Source organism: Gopherus flavomarginatus, chromosome 11 (genome assembly GCF_025201925.1).
Source record: "Gopherus flavomarginatus isolate rGopFla2 chromosome 11, rGopFla2.mat.asm, whole genome shotgun sequence".
In the NCBI taxonomy this organism is placed as follows: Eukaryota; Metazoa; Chordata; order Testudines; family Testudinidae; genus Gopherus; species Gopherus flavomarginatus.
Window position 1 is genome coordinate 34,144,200 of NC_066627.1, and position 21,369 is coordinate 34,165,568.

General features: G+C 45.6%; 1 protein-coding gene across 8 annotated transcripts in view; it reads left to right on the forward strand.

The window, feature by feature from the left end:
* EYA2 (EYA transcriptional coactivator and phosphatase 2) overlaps positions 1-21,369 on the forward strand; it is a 155,366-nt gene that overhangs the window by 83,851 nt on the left and 50,146 nt on the right. For all 8 annotated transcript variants that reach the window (XM_050917375.1, XM_050917378.1, XM_050917372.1 and 5 more), the window contains 4 exons: positions 9,486-9,553; positions 14,103-14,280; positions 16,051-16,178; positions 16,693-16,776. In XM_050917375.1, coding sequence (XP_050773332.1) covers positions 9,486-9,553; positions 14,103-14,280; positions 16,051-16,178; positions 16,693-16,776 — 458 coding nt within the window. The remainder of the gene's footprint in view (positions 1-9,485; positions 9,554-14,102; positions 14,281-16,050; positions 16,179-16,692; positions 16,777-21,369) is intronic.

Consider the following 21,369-nt stretch of genomic DNA (forward strand, 5'->3'; position numbering starts at 1 on the left):
TTGGACATCGTGCCATTCATTAGGAGCATCTGAAAGCTATAGCCCTACACAACAGGGCAGCATCAGTTCAGAGATGAGAGAGCCCAGGCATTTTAAACATGGGACACTGTGACGAACTGGGAATGTTCTTAATGTTTGCTCTGAATACTGTGTTGGTGCCTCAGTGTCCCCATGGCAGTTCTTAAGTACCTGGCAGAGCAAGGGCCAGTGCACCTAAATGCCTGACACTCTGTCTCCTAGCAACTGATGGCCTGGGCCCCTCCTCTGCAAAGGTGCCAGCTGAAGGTGTTGGAGACAAAGGGATCAGGTGACCTCCTGGCCCGGGAAAGGGGCTGAGCAGAGAGGAGGGGCTGGGAGGAGTTGTTAGTCTGGAGCTGGCTGGGGTCAAGGGTGGAGGGCAGACCTGGGGGTCTGGCTCACTGCCCCCCAGAATGGACCCAGCCGAGGGGTCCGGTTCGCTGTATCTACAAGCTCTGTTTTAGACCCTGTTCCTGTCATCGAATAAACCTCTGTTTTACTGGCTGGCTAAGAGTCACGTCTGACTGCAAAGTGGGGGTGCAGGACCCGGTGGCTTCCCCAGGACCCCGCTGGGGTGGACTCACTGTGGGAAGCGCACGGAGGGGCAGAGGATGCTGAATGCTCCAAGGAGAGACCCAGGAGGTGAAGCTGTGTGAGCTTCTTGCCCTGAACAAGTCTGCTCCAAGGGAGAGGAGGCTCCCCAAAGTCCTGACTGGCTTGGTGGGGAGCAGTTCCAGAGCATCGCCCGGGAACTCCGTGACAACTGGTGGCAGCGGTGGGATGTACTGCACCCCGTGAATGGCGCTGCTTGCAGTAAGTGACTGGGGAGCAGTAAAACAGAGGAGGGATAATGAGGACCAGGCGTACTGAAGGCTCAGAGAGGGACGGTTTCAGGGGGCGGTTAACCTCTGGGAGTGTGTGACCAGCGAGAAGGACTGTTGGAGTAACGGGGTCCCCCTGAGGACTGCAGCGAGCAGTCTCAGGGGCGGAGGAGCTTGCCGCTCGACCCTGGGAGAGAGAAGGATTTTTGCAGTAGCAGGGTTCCCCTGGGGATTGCAGGAGCAGTCCCAGGGGCGGAGGAGTCTGCAGCTCGACCCTGGCAAAGAGGTGGTGATCACAAGAAGGGCTGGCACACCAGGGATTCTTCCTGGAAACCATGGGGGAGCCAAGAGCACACAGGCCTGTGAGTCCAGAGCCACTTGGGAACGGTGAAGTGATGGCCTATCACCATCTCCTTGAGAAGGACATTGTGATCCTGTGCACAAACAGAGCGTTACGCATGGGGAAATTCACCAAGGCACAGTTAATCGTGCAGTTGGAGGAGAAGGACCGCTCTGAGGAGCAGATTCCTGGCCCAGATGAGGCTACAAGAGGATCTGAGAGCAGCTGGAGCATCAGCCAGGCATCCCCAGGAGTCTGGTCCCCAACCATACGAGGGTCTTCACGATCAGGTTCCCCATCAGGGGATCGGAGACGGATGGGATGGGAGCAGAGCCCGAGAGAGCGAGAGGACCATGAGAGAAAGCAAGAGCCCGAGGAAAAGCTGCAGGAGAAGCAGCAGCAGCATGGACTGACGATAGTGGAGCAGAGACATAGGGGGCTGCCCAGGGGTCAGTGGGGAAACACGCCTGCGGGGGCGAGACCCTGGGACAGAGAGAACTGTGTTGGTGCAGCCCCAGATGCTGAGGGACTGTGGGACCTGGGTGAAGTTCCCTGGGGTGAAGCCCCTCGCCCTGCCTATGGCCCAGATCCCTGTGCAGACCCAGGAGGGGTCGGGCTGGCTGGTAGTTGGGGTTCTCCAGGATATCGGCTGGGAGGCCCTGTTGCGGGGTGACTGTCTCCCCTTGGGACAGGATCCAGGCCCCGCTCCTGTAACGGCCGAGGGTTTGAATTCAAATCCAGGGAACCAATTGGCTAGGATGGAAATGGTCAGTGAAAATGCAAATGACCTGGCTGGCAGGGGGGAGGGGCTGCTGGGCTCAGGACACCTGCCTACCTGTAACCAGCCCCCTGGGGCTGAGTGGGAGGGAGAGATGCTCCCTGCCCCCCTGCACACCGGAGACGGGGCTCACGCTGGCTCTGATGCTGTGACCAGAGCAGAGAGCTCGCAGCCTGCCCCCACTGGGACAGCAAGGGCAGTGCTGAGCATGGGGGGAGCTGAGACCCCAGCTGAGTGGGGGGACACCCAGGCAGGGCAGGTCAGCTGCCAAACAGGTTTGCCTGGTCCAGACGTGCTGCTGGGAAGTGATTACACAGCAGGGAGGGAGCTACCAGGGACAGGGCTCAGGAGGGCTGTGACCCCAGGTTCAGCCAGTGAGAGGGAGCAGGTCCCACTCCCTGCCCCAGCTGCTGAATCCCAGACCGAGCTGCAAAAGGATCCCTCCTTGGAGAAGCTGAGGGAACTTGCTGGCCACAGCGCTGCAAACCTCCTTGGGGAAGGCTGCAGGGACAGAGTCCTGCAGGAGGAGGGATTCCTGTACCGGGAATGGGCTCCCCAAGGGGAAGTAGAACTGGGGGGGAATTGGGAGGCAGCTGGTGGTGCTCCAGGAATCCACAGGGCTCTTCCCATTTGAGCTGCTGGATGGGAGGAGAGTGAGGGGACCCCTGGACCTGAAGAGGGAGGATTGGATGGAGAAGGGGGAAGACCCCCGGGGGGATCTCTTCATCAGGTGTTCCCCATTCAGAGTCATTGGGAAAGCAACACACATCCTGGAGAGAGAGGTCAGGAACATCCTGGCTTTAGATGGGATCCAGCCGTTTTACAGCCCATGGGCCTCACCCATGGGGCTGATCCCCAAGGGAGACGGGATGATCTGGTTTTATGGGGGCTATCGAAAGCTTAAAGCCATCACAGTGTCCGATGCCGACCCCATGCCTAGGCCTGGGGAGATTCTAGACAAGCTGAGAGGGATGGAGAACTTGGCCCTGGCAGACACTGATAACATGTGCATCTTTAGCCAGACCTGGGAGGAACAGGTGTCCCAGGTGAAGAGGGGGCTGGGCTGCCTCAAGGAGGTAGGACTGACGGTAAAAGCTGGAAAGTGCAAGAGGGGATGGCAGAGGTGTTGTGTCTGGGCCACAAAGTGGGAAGCGGCTGCTCAAGCCCAGAGCTGGCAAAGGCCAAGATGGGGGCTCTTAACCAAGGGAGCCCGAATCACAGACCAGAGGGCTGGGAAAAGACCCAATCCCAGCTTGAACCCCAGGGGTATTGGGGTGGCAAAGGGTGTGGGCTGCATAAACCTTCCCACATGCGGCCTGCAAGTGCCATCAAGCACACTTGACCTAAGGGAGGGCGTGAGACTGGACTGTCCTGGTGTAACTCACACCAAGGAATGGGAGAGATGCTGGGGCATCCATGGGAACCTTGGTGGGTTCGAACTTCCCCAGGTCACTGGCTGGAGTGACCTCGCTCAGTTCGGTCTCGAAGGGGGGAGAGATGTGACGAACTGGGAATGTTCTTAATGTTTGCTCTGAATACTGTGTTGGTGCCTCAGTGTCCCCATGGCAGTTCTTAAGTACCTGGCAGAGCAAGGGCCAGTGCACCTAAATGCCTGACACTCTGTCTCCTAGCAACTGATGGCCTGGGCCCCTCCTCTGCAAAGGTGCCAGCTGAAGGTGTTGGAGACAAAGGGATCAGGTGACCTCCTGGCCCGGGAAAGGGGCTGAGCAGAGAGGAGGGGCTGGGAGGAGTTGTTAGTCTGGAGCTGGCTGGGGTCAAGGGTGGAGGGCAGACCTGGGGGTCTGGCTCACTGCCCCCCAGAATGGACCCAGCCGAGGGGTCCGGTTCGCTGTATCTACAAGCTCTGTTTTAGACCCTGTTCCTGTCATCGAATAAACCTCTGTTTTACTGGCTGGCTAAGAGTCACGTCTGACTGCAAAGTGGGGGTGCAGGACCCGGTGGCTTCCCCAGGACCCCGCTGGGGTGGACTCACTGTGGGAAGCGCACGGAGGGGCAGAGGATGCTGAATGCTCCAAGGAGAGACCCAGGAGGTGAAGCTGTGTGAGCTTCTTGCCCTGAACAAGTCTGCTCCAAGGGAGAGGAGGCTCCCCAAAGTCCTGACTGGCTTGGTGGGGAGCAGTTCCAGAGCATCGCCCGGGAACTCCGTGACAGACACATCCCAAGGACTTCAGGGACCTCCCCTTTCTCTGTCCCCACCCCCCAAACTTTTCAGAAGCTGCTCAAGCCCATCGCTGGTTATTGAAGCACATCCTACCATCTGGGAAAGAGTTTGACGTGAATGGACAGGTGGCAGAGAACAACAGGAAGGGAAGGGAGGTGCTTGATAATGGCTTAGTGAAGGGGTGTCATTTGACAGTGTCACTATTGGAACTTGTTGAAAATTCCCCCTCCCCTTTTTTCTTTTTTTTTTTGTGGAAATGAAGTTTCCACAAAATCAAAACTGTCTGTGGCAGACTTTTTTGATTTTATTGAACTTTTTCAGTTTTCAGTCAGGAAAAACTGAAACAAAATATTTGGGGTTGGGTCACCATTAGTTTGTGTTCTTCTGAACTGCTGCAGTGCCTTGTGCCCACTGCCCTTTGTCTCCTCGATGGGCTGGGCTCTCTGGCCAGACTACATCTTCCGTGATGCAGCACAACAGTTTAACCAGAAAGAAAACTATCAAAAAAAATTATGGGACATGTAGTCTGGCCAGGGAGCCCGCCCATAGAGGAGAATGGGAGCAGGAGCCACTTGAACTACAGCTCCCATGAGACACCATGGCAGCTCAGAAGAACACAGAGTAATCTTGAACCAAGCTGAAATGCAATGTGTCTACCTGTTTTTATCCAAATCTTTGAGAACTTTCTATTCCATAAATATTTTTGATATTTCAAGTCTTTATTGCGAATCAGCGGAATGGAAATTTTGATTTTTTTTTTTTTTGTTAGCACTAGTCACAAGAGCATTGCCAGGTGTATCTACTGATGGAACCAGCTCTTTCTGCAGCCATAGTTGCAGGATGTCAGGAGAAGGACCTGCTCAGTGGGCATTTGCAGAGCACCCATTGGGTGCTTTACCCATACAGTGTGATACACATGATAGGAGAGGGAGCAGGATGGTTAACTTTGGTCTAATTAAGACAATGATGCTCAAGAGTGTAGGAATGGAATACCGAGCTAATTCACTGGTTCATATCCAGCCCACTGAGTGAAAGACATCACCCAGGGAAAATCTGTTAGCTGGCATAAGTGCAATGAGATGTGTCTTGGTCCAGTTCCCAGTAGACAGGTGTCAGTTCTGCCTCTCTCACAATTGGCGGTAACTGCCCTTTTTGGCAGTCTCAGCAAAGAGGCTGAGTATTTAATGGTCAATGGAGACTGAACGCCTTTCTCCAAAAGGTGGATGCTTCTAGTCACTGTGGGGACACACTGAGGGAAGACAGTGTCTGTATGTGGGAAGCATCCATTGCCTCTACCCTGCATTCATTTCTCCAGGTTTGTCAATCTAGCAACTTTCTGCCTTCCCTAAATTCACTGAAGGATAAAATTACAGCATTAGAAAGTATTTTTTTTCTTTCAAGTTTTGCCTTTTAAAATCCCATGGGAGAAGGAGCAGCATTGTACACATCTGGGAGAGAGGTTGTTACGTTACTTTTGTGTGCAGAATATTTTTTTGGTTTTGAGCATAGATTTCCTCAAAGAGACATTAATGCTCCAACAGTTTTCTTTTTGCACTATGCTGTTTTTGCAGTAGTTTAATCCATAGTGTAGAATCTGGTCTTGAATTTGATAGGAAGCTATGAAGCTCAACCCTCCCACACACTACTCCTGCAATCCCCCTCCACATACACACACAAACACACACTTTGGTTACACAGCAGGTGCAAAGTTCAATGCAAGTTCATTCCCATATTACATTTTTGACTTATATATAATTACCTCTAATCGTTTGGAAAACAGGAAGTACAGTATCATCTGCAAGTAGCACAGCAATAAACAATTTACATATAGAGTATAAGTCCCTCGAGCTAACTCATCCCCCTCCTGACAGCTTTAATAAAGGATGATGGATTGTTTTAAACTGACAGTTGAGGAAAATCAAAAATTCCCTCTTGTATTGTTTTGAGCTCTGGTGTACAAGAGCTGTTTTGTGTTCTGTGAAAGTTGTATTTGCCTGTAAGCATTGGGGCTCTATTACTCTCCTTCATACTCTGTTCAGAGATGCTTAGTTACTCTGGGAATCTATTCATCCTGTTTTTAATATTAAGACACTTTTTAAAAAATGTGCAAAGAAGCAATGACAAAACTGAGCGTGGGATGAATGTCTAGCTGAGGGCGCTGTAGTATAGAAATGCTCTTCCAGGCTGCTACAGAAGGGCTGGCTTGACCATTTTGGGAGGGTGGGATTGGGCAGTGAGTTGCCATGTCCTCGAGAACCACTAGTAGCAGGTGAAATCTGCTCAAGTGACACTTCCTCTTCTAATGCCACCAGGGCATGACCCTCTGCTTCAGATCCTCAGCAGTGGACTTCAGTGAATATTGAAGCATTTACACAAACTGAGGATCAGGACCACTGAGTGTATCCAGGGACCCATGAAATGACTGGCACTGCTTGTTTGAAAACCAGGCCTGGCCTATTAATCTCTTAGATTTTGATTTACCCACTGACATCCTTTCTGTGTAGGGGTAGACATGTTTCACCAGAAAACAAAAAAAAACTGTTAATATCTGCAGGTTCTTTTTGAGGTGTTTCTCTGGCATCCGAATCCTCTGTTGTGTGTGTAATAATGTGGGATGGTCCCCAGATGAAGAAATGGCAGAGTCTGGCATTCTACAGTGGGCTGCCCTGGAAGAAAACTTTAGCTCTTGATCAGCTCATCCTCCCTCCCCTCTCCACCCACTTTTTTTTTAAGGCTTTTAAAGGCTACATGTGGCGACAAATTAGTTCTGGATGCGGATCCTCCTCTTTGTTTCTTTTTGGCATGAGATTTATTTCTCACTGCATGTGCCTTTGTGACTGCACTTGGCGGGCTGCAGTTTGTTCAGCTGTCCATTCCTCAGCTAATCTAGGGTCTTAAAATAAAAACAAACAAGCCAATCTTTGGAGAAGGAACACCACGTGAAGACATTGAGAGGCATTTGTTTACAACTTCTGGTTAGGGCAGCACTGGGCAGAAAGATCCTAACAGTTTGAGAGTGAGAGAGAGAGAGAGCAATTCACATGGCACTAGCCAGAGTAAGAGGCTCTTATATGTATCTGCAATTAGGGTCCTCAGGTTCTAGCCTAATAAAACAAAAGGGTGATTAAATGATGTCCAGCCAAGGACCAGTGACAAGCTGCCAGGAGCAAAATAACATCTAGCTTGCAGATCACAGCTGCCCTCATCACTAATATGAAGATAATGAGTCACAAAAGGTAATGCTTTCTGGAGGTTTCTATCAAGATGGAGCACTATATGTTCTTTAGATTGTCCCTCTGTGTTAGATAGGAGGGTAGCTTACAAGCAGAATTGGGACCAGCTCTGGGAGCTAGCACTGCTTCACAAATTAGGGGACAAACCACATGGTTCTGAGCTATTGTTGTACCACACAAACTGAAGGAAGAAGAGCTTTCAGGATGTAGTTCTCCAATCATTTGAAGAGGGAGCTCCTGAAGCTGAAACTTTGTAGACTGCAGTTAAAATAACATTCTAGACATTTCCAGGAGGGCAGAATCTAGGGGATGGGAAGCTTCAGGATATTCTGTTTCTGCACCACGCCCAATTTCCCCCTCCTGTCTTCGTGCTGAATTCTCAGTCCTCCCCTTCTCCTTCCCCCCCTTCCATTGCCACACAGAGATGCAGTAGTTCTTTCCCCCCGCTCCCAGCAGCAGATGCAAATATCAACCAGAGGAAACTGCAAGAGTGATACATAGGCGGCAAGTTATATGGGCTCGAGGTGCCCGGGCTCCAGGAATATTCAGGGCCGAGTGCCCTGCTCCAGCAACATTTGGAGCTGGGTCTCTCCCCCGGCCCTGCCTGGATCGGGCCCCGGCCCGCGCGGGTCTCCCCCCACTGCCCCGCCATGTCCCTGCCTGGAGTGGGTCCTGGCCCCAGCCCCGGCCCCCGCGGGTCTCCCCCCACCACCCCATCCCGCCGCGTCCCTGACTGGAGCAGGTCCCGGCCTCCACCTTCCACCGCTCCCCCTGCGTCCCCCCCTCCGCCGCGTCCCTGCCTGCTCGCAGATCGGCTCCTGGCAGAACTGCTGTCTGCTGCCCCAGGGTCCTAGCACCTGCCATCCGCTAATGGCAAGGCAGGCTGCCCTTACCCTGCTCTTCTGCCCTAGCCCTGAGCCTCTCCAACGCCCCAAACCCTCATCCTCAGCCCCAACCCTCATCCCCCTGCACCCTAATCCTCATTCCCAGACAGAGCCCTTATCCCCCTGCATCCTAATCCTCATCCCCAGCCAGGGCCCTCATCCCCTGCACCCTGAGCCTCTGCCCCAGCTCTGAGCCCCCCCGCATCATGATCCCCTCATCCTCAGCCCCAACCCTCATTCCCCTGCAGCCTGATCCTCTGCCCCAGAGTGCACCACCTCCCCTTCCTACACGCCCCCCAGCCGAGCCTGCACCCAAACTCTGTCCCAAAGCCTGCACCCCTCACCCCTTCCTGCACACCCACCCCCTGCCCTAGCCCAGAGCCTGCACCCAGCACCCAAACTCCTTCCCAAAGCCTGCACCCCTCCTGCACCCTAATCCCCAGCCCAGGACCTGCACCCCAGACCTCCCCTCTGAAACCCCACCCAGAGCCTTAGGCAGGTGGAGGCGGAGTTTGAGGGGGTGGAGTTGGGGGGGGCAGACTGTGGGGGGGGTAGGTTCTGGGCACCACCAAAATTTCTACAAACTTGCCCATGGAGTGATATGAGGTATCCATCCCTCTTCTTAATAACACCAGGACTAAGCAGGGCCAATGCTTCCAGTCACTGCTTGCCCAGGAACCTTGACTATGAAATTCTAACCCTGAAAAGAGGCATATAAATCCAAATTTTCAAACTTCATGTGTACTTGGTTTACCAAGACATATATTTGTGGGGCATATGGCTTGCACATGAAGTCTTTGTTTGCACAAACAACTGATGTGATGTACAATTGCAGGTATTTATGTGGATGAAAAGTTGTAAATTTTAGAGGCACAGTTTAGGGAGTCGTTTGGAAAGTTCTGTGCTGATGTATCTTGAAAAGTACAAATCATGTTACACAAGGACCCATGTTGCAAGCTTGTTTTCAACCAAGTTTTCCAGCTTCAGCGTGCGGCTACTTCCTGGCTCCATTACATATTTTTTAAATGGATTTTGCAGTTACTTTTGAATTCAGCAGTGGCCCAGACCTTGGCATTAGAAGCAATTCCCTAGCTTTCTTGACTTGCCACCTACTGTTTTGTAGGATAAATGCATTATTCCTACCATTGTGTGACTGTCGATGTAAGCATATTCTGTTACATTTATTTTAGGAAATCTGTTATATGTAAATATGATATTATTTTTCACAGGCACATCAGGGATTTACCAAGGAGCCAACGGCCTGACCAATTCTGCAGGATTCAGCACTGTGCATCAGGTACAGTCTCAGTAGTTATTTACAATGTCTCTTATTTTAAAGACTTAGCCCACGTCCAGACTACAGCCTAAAATCGATGTGCTTAAAATCGATTTTATAAAGCAGGTTTTATAAAATCGATTTTGTGCATCCACACTAGAGGTACTTACATCGATGTTGAGCGTTCATTTTCCCTGGCGTCCATCTTTTGCTTGAGCGTTGCACTCTGGGTACCTATCCCACAGTTCCTGCACGGGTCCCTGCCCTTTGGAATTATGGGTTACTAGCCCAGTGCATGATGGGATCAAAGTCCCCGTCCTGGGTGGTTCTGGGTACAGCTTCACCCCCCCCCCTTCCTGTAAACTGCACACAGTCAGTTCGCGCTGGGTGGTTCGGGGAACGCGAGAGCAAACCGCGGCGAAGCTGGTCTCCTTCCCCGGTTTGCTCTGCGTTCCCCGAACAAGCAGGTCTCCTTCCCTGCGGTTTGCTGGGTGGTCCAGGGAACGCGAGAGCAAACCGCGGCGAAGCTGGTCTCCTTCCCCCGTTTGCTCTCGCGTTCCCCGAACAAGCAGGTCTCCTTCCCTGCTGTTTGCAGGGGGGTCCGGGGAACGCGAGAGCAAACCGCGGCGAAGCTGGTCTCCTTCCCCGGTTTGCTCTGCGTTCCCCGAACAAGCAGGTCTCCTTCCCTGCGGTTTGCTGGGTGGTCCAGGGAACGCGAGAGCAAACCGCGGCGAAGCTGGTCTCCTTTCCCGGTTTGCTCTGCGTTCCCCGAACAAGCAGGTCTCCTTCCCTGCGGTTTGCTGGGTGGTCCGGGGAACGCGAGAGCAAACCGCGGCGAAGCTGGTCTCCTTTCCCGGTTTGCTCTGCGTTCCCCGAACAAGCAGGTCTCTTTCCCTGCTGTTTGCAGGGTGGTTCGGGGAACGCGAGAGCAAACCGCGGCGAAGCTGGTCTCCTTCCCCGGTTTGCTCTGCGTTCCCCGAACAAGCAGGTCTCTTTCCCTGCTGTTTGCAGGGTGGTTCGGGGAACGCGAGAGCAAACCGCGGCGAAGCTGGTCTCCTTTCCCGGTTTGCTCTCGCGTTCCCCGAACAAGCAGGTCTCCTTCCCTGCGGTTTGCTGGGTGGTCCGGGGAATGCGAGAGCAAACCACGCTGTGCAAGCAGGAAATGGAATTTCAAAGTTCCCGGGGCTTTTCCTGTTTACCTGGCCAGCAGAAGAGTACCTTTACCTGTGTAGAGCGGCCACTAGAGCACTGTGGGATACGTCCCGGAGGCCATTAACTTCGGTGTCCGTCCACACTATCATAAAATCGATTTTAAGAAATCGATTTTGGGGTTACTCCTCTCGTTTAGATGGAGTTCCAAAATCGATTTTAGGGACCCTTAAAATCGATTTTATGCACTCTGTAGTGTGGACGGTTACAGCTTTAAATCGATTTAGAGCTCTTAAAATCGATTTAAAGCTCTAGTCTGGACCTGCCCGTAGAGATCTTCCAGGTCAGAGAGACTGCCACCATTTTCACATGTATTTAAGGAGGCTAATAGTCTATGTAGTCACAGACACCATCTATATCCATGGATACCTGACCTGGTGATTGACCTAACATCTGGCCTTTTTTGTTTTAAATAAATGGATACATATATGCACAGCAATGGCTCAGCAGGGATCTTTGCAACAGAGCCCTGCCAAAACTGTATCTCTCACCACTGGCGTTTTCTGACCTGGGCAGTAATTGGGTTGCAATGTTGAAAGCATTTCAGAATTCTTATGGGGAGCCCATGATATCATATGATAGGTTTCTTAAAAGCAGTGTCTTTCCATCATCTATAGAGAGCTCCCCCTTTGCACCCTTTCCTCTGGTCTCTTGGCTTTAGGTAATAAATATGAATAAACAATCTGAAAGTGTCATACACAGACCCTGGTGAATAGTGAGCTATCTGAGCCATCTGAACTCCTCCTTATTTGAGTGTCCACCTGTGTGTACATATAGTGTGTGTGTGTGTGTATTATATAAGGCACACACACAATAAGAACATTCAGGCTGGTTAATAGCCAGTTGCTCAGTTTGGCTGGACCAGACATGAAGACTTTGTCCTTAGCAAGTCACCCTGCAGATCAAAGAACAGTAAATTCCAATTTCCTACCTGCAAAGAGTTGATTGAGGCTCTTGTATTTCTGAAAACAATAGTGGGTTGTTTCTTTGTTTCATATTCTGCTGAAAGACAGTATGGTCTGTAAAGGCCCATAGACATGCACCTGATTGACGTTTGAAGGTGACCTGCAAAAGGGAAAAATAATTGGGCTTGTGCCTTTTTTTTTTAAAATGATGGGATAAAAAGACCTTAAGAAAAAAAACAAAAAAAGCCTTAGTTTTCTTTTCAGCTTTATTTTGTATTGGAAACTCAGGTCTGTTTGCCCTTGAGGACTCTCTGGTGACTGAGAACTAGTGGAATTATCACATCAGCCTAAAACACTATTAGTTGAGGGAGGGAGGGATTTTTAGTTAACACCTATTTAAAATCAATGTCGCATGAACATTTCTGAGAAAGCCTCTTTGTTAATAATTCAGTATTCCAGCCCTTAAGTTAAAGAGTAAAAGCTCACAAGATACATCTGAGACCCTTACACTGTCCTGCACAACTGCCAGAGAAGATCAGGTTAGACATTCTTGCTATTTCTGAATTAAAAAAAAATTTTTTTTGACAAATCCTTAAAACAAAAAAATTCCACCTTTCAGTCTTTCATTGTATGTATGAGGAAGCAAAAATGGGCAAAGTTTAAAAAAAACAACAACAACAAACCTTTGGTAGGCCACCTTCAACCTGTGATTTGTTTTTTTCAGGGTTGAAATACCCTAAGCAGAACTATTGTTTAATTTAAAAATAAAAGTATGGTGTTTTTAAACTGCTTTTCCTGATTATGGCTCCCTCATCAGCTCTCCCAACATGAGGGCTACAGCAGTGATAAATAGTCAAACACTCTACCAGCAACCACCCCAGTGGTCAGTATGTTAAGAGGTCACTGGTACCTGCATCCCCGTACCATAAGTGCATGCAGACTACTTTGTCACTCCATTCAGATCAATTGATGTGAATATGCTAGGGTCTGAAATTTACAACAGCAACAAAAAAAATGATGTTTTGAAGTGCCCAGAGAGGAATAATCTTGTGTATTTCAATATCCCACCTCCTCACAGGGAACGAGCAGTTAGGCAGAATGGAAGGAAACTATGAAGGGCATGTGTGCTCCTGAAAAGCAAAACACAGCTGGAAGGTATTATTTTAGACCTCCTGGCCTTGATGCTGTCCATTTAATTAATTTATATGTCTTATTAAATCCTAGAGTGTGGTAAGTAGTATTCAGTACACTCATCCCTCACGGAGAAGCCCTGCAACTTTAGTTGAGAGCCTAGAAATGCGCTGTATGCTGAACCCAGCAAAGGGACTTATTATTGTGATACTTTTGTCATAGGCCTGATCCAACTCCTACTGAATCAGTAAATGGACACTTCCCATTAACTTCAGGCCTAAGATTGCTTAAAATGTTTCTCTCCCAGGAATTGAGTTCCAGTGGGGTGTATTGGGATTAATCTCCCACCCCGAACCCACAAAGATCATCTGCACCTCTTATGTAGTTAACTTATCTTTGTGAAGGGGAGATTGTTTAGGGATTCATTCACTATCAGGGGGTAGCTGTGTTAGTCTGTATCCACAAGAAGAACAAGGAGTCCAGTGGCACCTTAAAGACACCTAAAGTCCGGTGGCACATCTGTTAGTCTTTAAGGTGCCACCGGACTCCTTGTTATTCACTAACTAATGGTTTGGAAAACACTTTAAAATATTTTCTAGAAATTTCTGTGTGATTTAGTGGATAGAACACTAGACTGGGACTCAGGAGCCCTGGGCTCTATTCCTGGCTCTGTGCCTGGCCTGTTTGGTAAACTTGGGCAAATCACGTCAGCTCTGTGCTTCAGTTTCCCCATCTGTAAAATGGGGATAATAATGGTACCCTCCTTTGTAAAGTGCTTAGAGATTTACTGATGAAAAGCGCTCTATAAGAGCCGGGTATTATTTTTTTCATTTTGTAACCTGTTCTACAGCTGATCAAAAACTTTGATAATAGGTAGAGGAAAATTGCAAATATTTTTGTGATTTTCCCCCCTCTGCATTTTTCACCTGTTCTTTTAATTACTCTTGTGCTTAGAACTGCTTACAGTGGCCACCTGTCTCATCTCAGTCCCTTTTGAAACAGTAGTTCACATCACTCCCCTGCATAAAATTGCTGCACCCTGTGCTCAGAAAGGGCCAGCCATGGTCAATGAATCCCACAGAAAAAGGTAGGGCGTGTTATGACTCCTGTCTCCTTGTAAATTCTGCTGATGCCAATGAAGCAGAAATAGACATGGACGAAGCAGAAATACCTATCAAAGTGACTTGAACAAGATTCTTTGGAAAAAGTGTGCTCAGATCCCATGACTCTTGAAAGTGTCTGCCACGTGCATTACCTTACCCACTTGTCTGTGTAGTAAAAGCCTGTGATGCAGAAGGATTACTTATGTCTCTTTTCCCCCAAAGGAATACTCGTCCTATCCAAGCTTTCCTCAAAGCCAGTACTCTCAGTATTACACCTCTTCCTACAACTCTCCTTATGTATCAGCGAATAGCATCAGTCCATCAGCCATCCCAACATCCACATACTCTCTCCAAGAGTCTTCACACAACATCACTAGTCAAAGCACAGAATCACTGTCTGGTAAGTGGATACATTATATTATTTAAAACCAATTCACTGTTTTACAGGCTCAGTCATCTGTGGGCACAAATAATACAAATTAAAGTTCATGGCAAAGTTCTGTTACTTACACCTGCAATTTTGCACATCTTCTTTGTGGGGGCAAAGGATGATGACTTTACAACTGCAGGCACAAATTTAGAGAACAAGTTAGAAAATGTAATCTCTAGGAGAATAAGCCATGTTCTTTTCATGAGTATTTCTTAATTGCTTCCTATAGCTCAAGTGTGTTCCTGGTGTGAGTGGTCTCACACCTTCAAATAAAAAATGGTATAGAAAGGGAAAATGTTATTAATCATGACTTTTAAACAACAGGCTAGTGTGTTAACAGATAGTTTTTATTAGTGATGAGTCCAACCCAAAATCCTATATCCAAACACACCCAAAATCTAAAAAGTTCCTAACTTTGCAGCCTCCTAGTTTTTAGCTAATTTCTAACCACTCATTGTTAATATCCGACTTCGTAAGTATGTTAAAAGGAATTCAACTGATTCTCTCTTTAAAAAAAATCAAGAGAAAACAGGTTGAGTTAAATGTCAATTATGAATTCCACATATGGCATCAATACCTTTGAAATTATCTCGGCTCTCCTGGAGTGCTTACTTTTCAGACTCCAAGGGCTCAGGCGGTCTATGGAATTACTGACAGATCATTATCCTTCTATGTACTGTCTGAATACAGCTTTCAGATGTCACTTTTCTACTAAAGTTTTCATTGGCATGCAATAACATTTATATAAAATACCACGTAATTTGTGGATGATCACAATATACGCCCATTGTATGGTCTGCTGACTTATGGAACAAATCCGAACATCTGTGGTTGTTCAAAAAGAAAAATAAACTAATATTGCTTTTAAAAAGTGATCGCAGATTGCTCTAAAAGCAGTTGGAGGATTTTCTATTCCTTAGATCTTATCTCAGCCTACTTGAGAAACGGTGATTTCAAAGAGGCTTGTTAGGAACAACCCAAACTCTCCTTAAGAAGAGTGCGTCTGTATCAGGAGGGTTGAGAGGCCACAAGTTAGCAAGGTGAAAAGAAAAATGTTTGAAAAGGATTTGTAATTTAACGTAAGTGATATCTAGAGAGTTTTATGAAAGTGAATCCTATCAATTGATACTTTACACAGTGACCTTCACCTCTTGTTTATTCTTCTCAAGTGTTTCTAAACTGCTGTACCTTCTGTCCTCTGATAAACAGCTAAACTGGATTAAAACACACATGTATTTGGGAATATTCTAGAGCTGGGTTTTATAAACTATTTTTTGTTGTTGAAAAATGGCCCTTTTTAATCATGAAAATTCACTGGAAAAAAATCGTGTTTTGAAATTTTGCTTTTTTTACTTCTCCATTTCCAATAGAAAAGAGAAAAAGGGAGAAAGGAGACCCCAGAATACCAAAAAAAAAAACCCACCTGATTTTAAAAAGTGTGAAAATTTTCACACACAAAAATGAAATCTGATGTTTTGGGATTTTTTAACTTGAAAATATATTTTCTTAAATGTTTGTGAAATGTTTCTATTGTTTGACCCACCCAAACACAAACCTTTGGAACAAACTTTTTTTCTAAAGTGACTTGTGCAATAACTAAGTACCAAATACCAAAGTAGTTGTCACGCCTTTGCTAAAAGATACTTCTTGGATAACATAAAAGTATTGCAACAACCACATGTGAAAAGAAATACACTGCAAAATTTAGGCTTTCAGTGGGATCCCTTTTTCTCTCAATAGGGGAATATGCAACCACACCAGTAAAAGATACAGAAACAGACAGGCAACACCGAGGGTCTGATGGAAAGTTACGAGGCCGATCAAAAAGAAGCAACGATCCTTCCCCTACAGTTGACAATGAGATTGAGGTAATAATATTAATTCCTTTTGATAGTAAATCCAGCCAAGAGAGATTGTTACGTTGATTTCCAAATAATCCATTGTTAGACTAGAGAATGATATGCGCCAAAACGTAGGCAAGATGTTTGAGACCTATAGCCACCACAGCTGATGTAGTTTTAAAAGAAAAATGATTATTGTCTCAGTGTAATCGTCATAGGCAAAATTCTGCACTCTGGCTTTTAAGGCAGCTTTGGATTTTGTTATTTTGCTCTCCTGACATAATATCCTACTGGGATTTCTATGCATATTGGGATAGCAGATTGTCAGAGCAGATACAGAATCGGAGAGCAGAGTTTGGGTTTTTTTTGTTTGTTTTTTTACCAACCTTAAAAAGGCATCTATGATCAATGCTTAAAGTGGTTTTGTTACCTTAAAGAAGTTGTAGCCAGGTAATATTTTTTCCTAATTAAATGCACTCATGAACATGCTTAACGTGTGACTGTATTTGTCTCTTTCCCTCTCCCTTGTCTTTCATCACAGCGGGTGTTTGTGTGGGATTTGGATGAGACGATAATTATTTTTCACTCCTTACTCACGGGAACCTTTGCATCCAGATACGGGAAGGTAACATTTTATTCATATTTTTTTAACATTATTGTTTGTCAAGCAAAATTGCATTGGGAATTGTGGGGGCAGTTAATAAGGCAGCTTTTCTAACAGATGCTGCCCGTTTTGTTCAGACAGATTTTGTTATAAATAAGTCCAGTGGTATTTCCCTCAAACATGTGAAAATTTAATTTAGTTTCCCTTTATATTGTATGTAGCCCCTCTTCTTCAAAAGCTTGCATTGTTCAGTTGCTGCTAGATAGGACACTGAGCTGTTGTTCTTTCAAGGCCTTTCTCCTAGGAGAAATAACTTATCCAGCAGCCAGAAAATAGTAACTCTAGCCTGCACACAGTAATATTTTCTGCTGGTCTATTGTTTTCATAAGAATCTCAGACAAATGATTTCTTTTTTTTAAGAGACTTTTTATATTGCTTAACTCAAGTTCATTCCAAGTGTAGCATTGCGTCTTCCCACTAACGATCCTAGATGGCCACTTAAGGCTAGATTTTTAAAGGTATTTAGGCACATAATAGGATTCTTAAATGTGCCTAGGGCCTACTAGCCCCAGTTGGCATCTTTAGGGTACATAAATACCTTTGAAAATCTGGCATTTAAGCTGATGATGGCATTTATTTAGCAAACCCAATTTTAATTAATAGAGGAAGCTTTGAAATACACCTACCTTGGCTGCTAAGGAATTCTGAAATAGCAGGTACTTAATAATAATAGTGCCTATACCTCATTTATTTGTATGGCAGATTTCCTATTATAAACTCTTGTTCAAATGACTGAGTTACATAATGTCAAGCATTTTTAAAGAGCAGAGAGAAAAAGACAATATCATTACCTAATTAAAGGTGGATAACCTATTTGACAACTGTTTCTGCATATGACTTTTAACATTGCAGCTTCTTTGAGAGACTGGCAAATAATCCTATTTCTTTTTAGAAACTAGAAATATGATTTGACATAATTTTATGACTTTACCAGCTGTATTTGATTTATGATGGTTATAACAACCTGGATGTGTAATTAGTGAGATAGATTTATTGTCCGCTGTTAGATGTGCACACTTGTAAAGGATATAAAATGGTGTTTGTGGTGCAGAAATCCACTGCAGCATTTGGAATGCCACTAACACTTCTAGGAGCACCTTCTGAAAATCAAGCACACATTTCCGAACAGGGATTTATTCAGGCCTATGTTGTACAGGGCAATTGGAATAGTTTCTTTTCCCACTGAATGTAATGAATGAGACAATTTGCAGCAGACATTGTGTAAGTTCTCACTTGACTGCATGCAAAAAATAGAAAAGGAACAGGCAAGATAGAGAAAAATAAACTTGTGCAATCATACCGAGGATTGAGTTTTGGTGGTAAATGGCTGATGGAGAATTTCCCTAATGGAGGGCAACTCCATGCTGGTGCAAAGTCAGCTCCTGTGCTAGCCGTCCTGGGCACAGGAGGTATGTCGGGGCAAGGTAATTCAATGGTAGTGATTGAGCTCAGTTACACTGTACAGATCCTCTACTAAGATGAGATCATCTGGAACATACCACACTGGGGCCAACATAGACTGGTCTCTGGATCAGGGAGCTGTAATTGAGGCTATGTGAACAGAGGCTGCATATTCTGAAAGAGCATATGCGAAGGTTAGGGAGAACCAAGAAAGTGAACTTTAGGTTAGGATTTTCAAAAGCACTTACCATGGATATAACTATTTCCATTGACTTCAGTGGTAAAACTCATGTTGATTTCAGTGGGAGTCTTACCCTTTACTTCAATGGAAGCGGAGTTAGGGTAATCCTGAGCACTTTTGAAAACTTGCCTGCATAAGGGATTGAGGAGAGAAAATAGGAAAATGAAAACACACAAGGCTGTCCAGTATGAAAAAGCTCTATGGAAAATAAAGTGAGAACCTTTCCATAGGATAGTTCTTAAGCATTCTGTAGAATAGAGAATTGCAAAATTTGAAGGGATGATTAAAAATATTATTAGAAAGGCTCTCCTTTGTTATTAAGTTCTAAAAGATTTTTTGAATAACTTTTATAGAACCCCCTTGAATTTCTACAGATCCTACTGGTGTCATCTCTTTTGAATTCCATAGAACTTTTCTATAAGGAAAATGGCTCCAAACTAAAACAATGATTAACCAAGGTTTTGATCTAAAAACCTACACTGAAATAAATTGATTTTGGATCAGGATCTAAGTCAAAAGGGAAATGGAACACACACCAAACTTCTGTCATGGGAACTATTAAATAATAAACCCAATCCAGAAGTGTTTAAACAAGTTGAATTCACAAATATGAGAGAAGCAGCCAAGTTAGAGTTGAATAGAGCTCCAAAATTTCATATATGAATAATATAGAAAGTATTAATCTCCAATATCCATTTATTCGTTTTATCCATAAGCGTTATTAAAGATACACATGCCTCTAATTAGACAGCCACATTCATGATTAAATCTCCCTCTTCTACTGGGGCAGCTGGGATTAGAACCCTGGGTCTCTCACCTCCAAAAGCACACACTTCTACCAGCAGTACCTCATTGACCATACTAGTAGGGTAGAGCTGACCGAAACCTCTTTTGCAGAGGAAAAAAAAAAAAAAGTTCACAGTATTTTCCAAGTTTCATCAAAACTTTGTTTTGGTTGAAATTTTCTGACCACATCTAGTGCTGGAGCTCTGAGTTATTCTCTCCAAGTCACAACTATAAGGCGGGAACATCTCACTCAAAGCCAGGCCATTCCTTAGACAATGAGCTCCTTGGAGCAGAGACAGTCCTCTGGAAGTGTTTGGAAAGCACTGAGCACGTAGCAGCAATAAATAACAACAATTGCAGCACAAGGTGGACTGATCACTTGCCCATGGTCAAACAGCATATTAATGGCTGAGCCTGGACTTCTGCTTCTGCTTATCTCCCAGCCTCAGTCCTCTGCTCTGGCCAGCAGACTATACAGGCTCCTTATGTTTAATCTTAATGGGTTTCCCATGCAGTCCCTGCAACATATCCCCTCTGTTGGAAACCAAAAGTGGCTTGTGAGCTCCAGGTCTCCCTTTACTTTCTTTCCAGGTATTTCGTTCACAAATAAATGTCAACAGGTGGGATAAAGATTTTTTAAAAAGTGTTTCCTATGCCTTAGAGAGGGGGTTGGGGAGGAGCAGCTGTAGGAAAGGTGAAACTTGCAGTACAGAGGAAGCTTCTGTGCACCTATGAGTTGTGACTGTATTGTGAGAGGTCACCATGTCATCCTGGAAGTCAAAAGATAGCCTTATATGCTCAGGGTACAATTCCCAGCTGAGCCTGTCAGGACAGAGGCTGATCCTCAGTTGCCATGCTTGTGATTAAGGGGATATGCCATTTCTATTCCCACTGTGAAGTGGAATAGCTATCAAAATAACAAAATGTCTTCCATGTGCAGGTAAAGTGAGTTTTTGATCTAACTGAATGTGGTAAAGAAGCTGGCAAGCAGGAGAAAATTTCTTCACCCCTTTGCCTCTCAGCAGGAGGTTCCACTGCTATATCCAATTAACCCTGAATATTGTATTCAGTAGAGTTTAGAAACCTGTTCCACAGGCTTCTGCTTACAGTATGGGTGTAGAGTATTTGCTGTGAGACTAGAATGCTCAATAGACATAGCAGTTCATTTTTATGGCTTTATATACACCCCACCCAGCCTTTCTAATCCCTTCAGGCACCTATTAAAGAGAGCTTCCATGCAGTAGAAAGGATGATTGCACTCTTTACTAGGTCTGTAAAGAACTGAACACCGAAGTACAGGCCTCTTAGGAAAACACAAGGGGAAATAAGTGAGTTAAAACCAATTGCAATGTTACTAGCACTTTAGCTGAATTCAGTGCAGAGGTCTCAGACAGGAGGATGGTATGTTACCAGGTTTGGCCTCTCGTTCCAAGTTTTGGTTTGAAATAATCAGACACAGAGCAGAAAAGTGTCTCTTTAGGTGCTGTTAATTTAATACTTGATGAGAGTATTTGCTACTTCCTTTACCAAGAGAATTCATCGACCTATTCTCCTCTCCCTATGCCCAAATTTTGGGAAATTTCTAAACCCGGTCCTCATAGCTTCTATAATCTTAATTGTCAACAGATTTTTTAATTTGCACATCCCAGTTGTTATGGGTCTTTTCTGCATTCCTTCCCAGTAGCAGTGAAACACAATTATTTCATAGTTCACTCTAATACTTCTTTAATGAATGGTAAAGAGAAAAAGAGGGACACTAAATATATTTTTTTACCCAGCTGCTGGCATGTTAAGTAGGAGATAATAATACTTCCTTACTCCCACACTTTTTCTGTTTTGTATATTTAGACTAAGTTCCTCAAGGCAGGTAATGTCTCTTACTCTGTTAATATAGTGCCTAGCACAATGGTGCCCTAATCTTAGGTGGGGTCTCTGAGTGCTACTGTAATATTTTAAAAAAGTGACTAATGAACTGAATCTAATATAATAATTATATTATATTATAATCCTTCCATATAACAAGCCTTGGGGACAAATGGAATAGATTTCATTTTAGCACTGAATTAAAAAATTGAAAATTTCAGAAAACAGCTGATGTTGCTATCAGAACATGGAATTTTGATGGA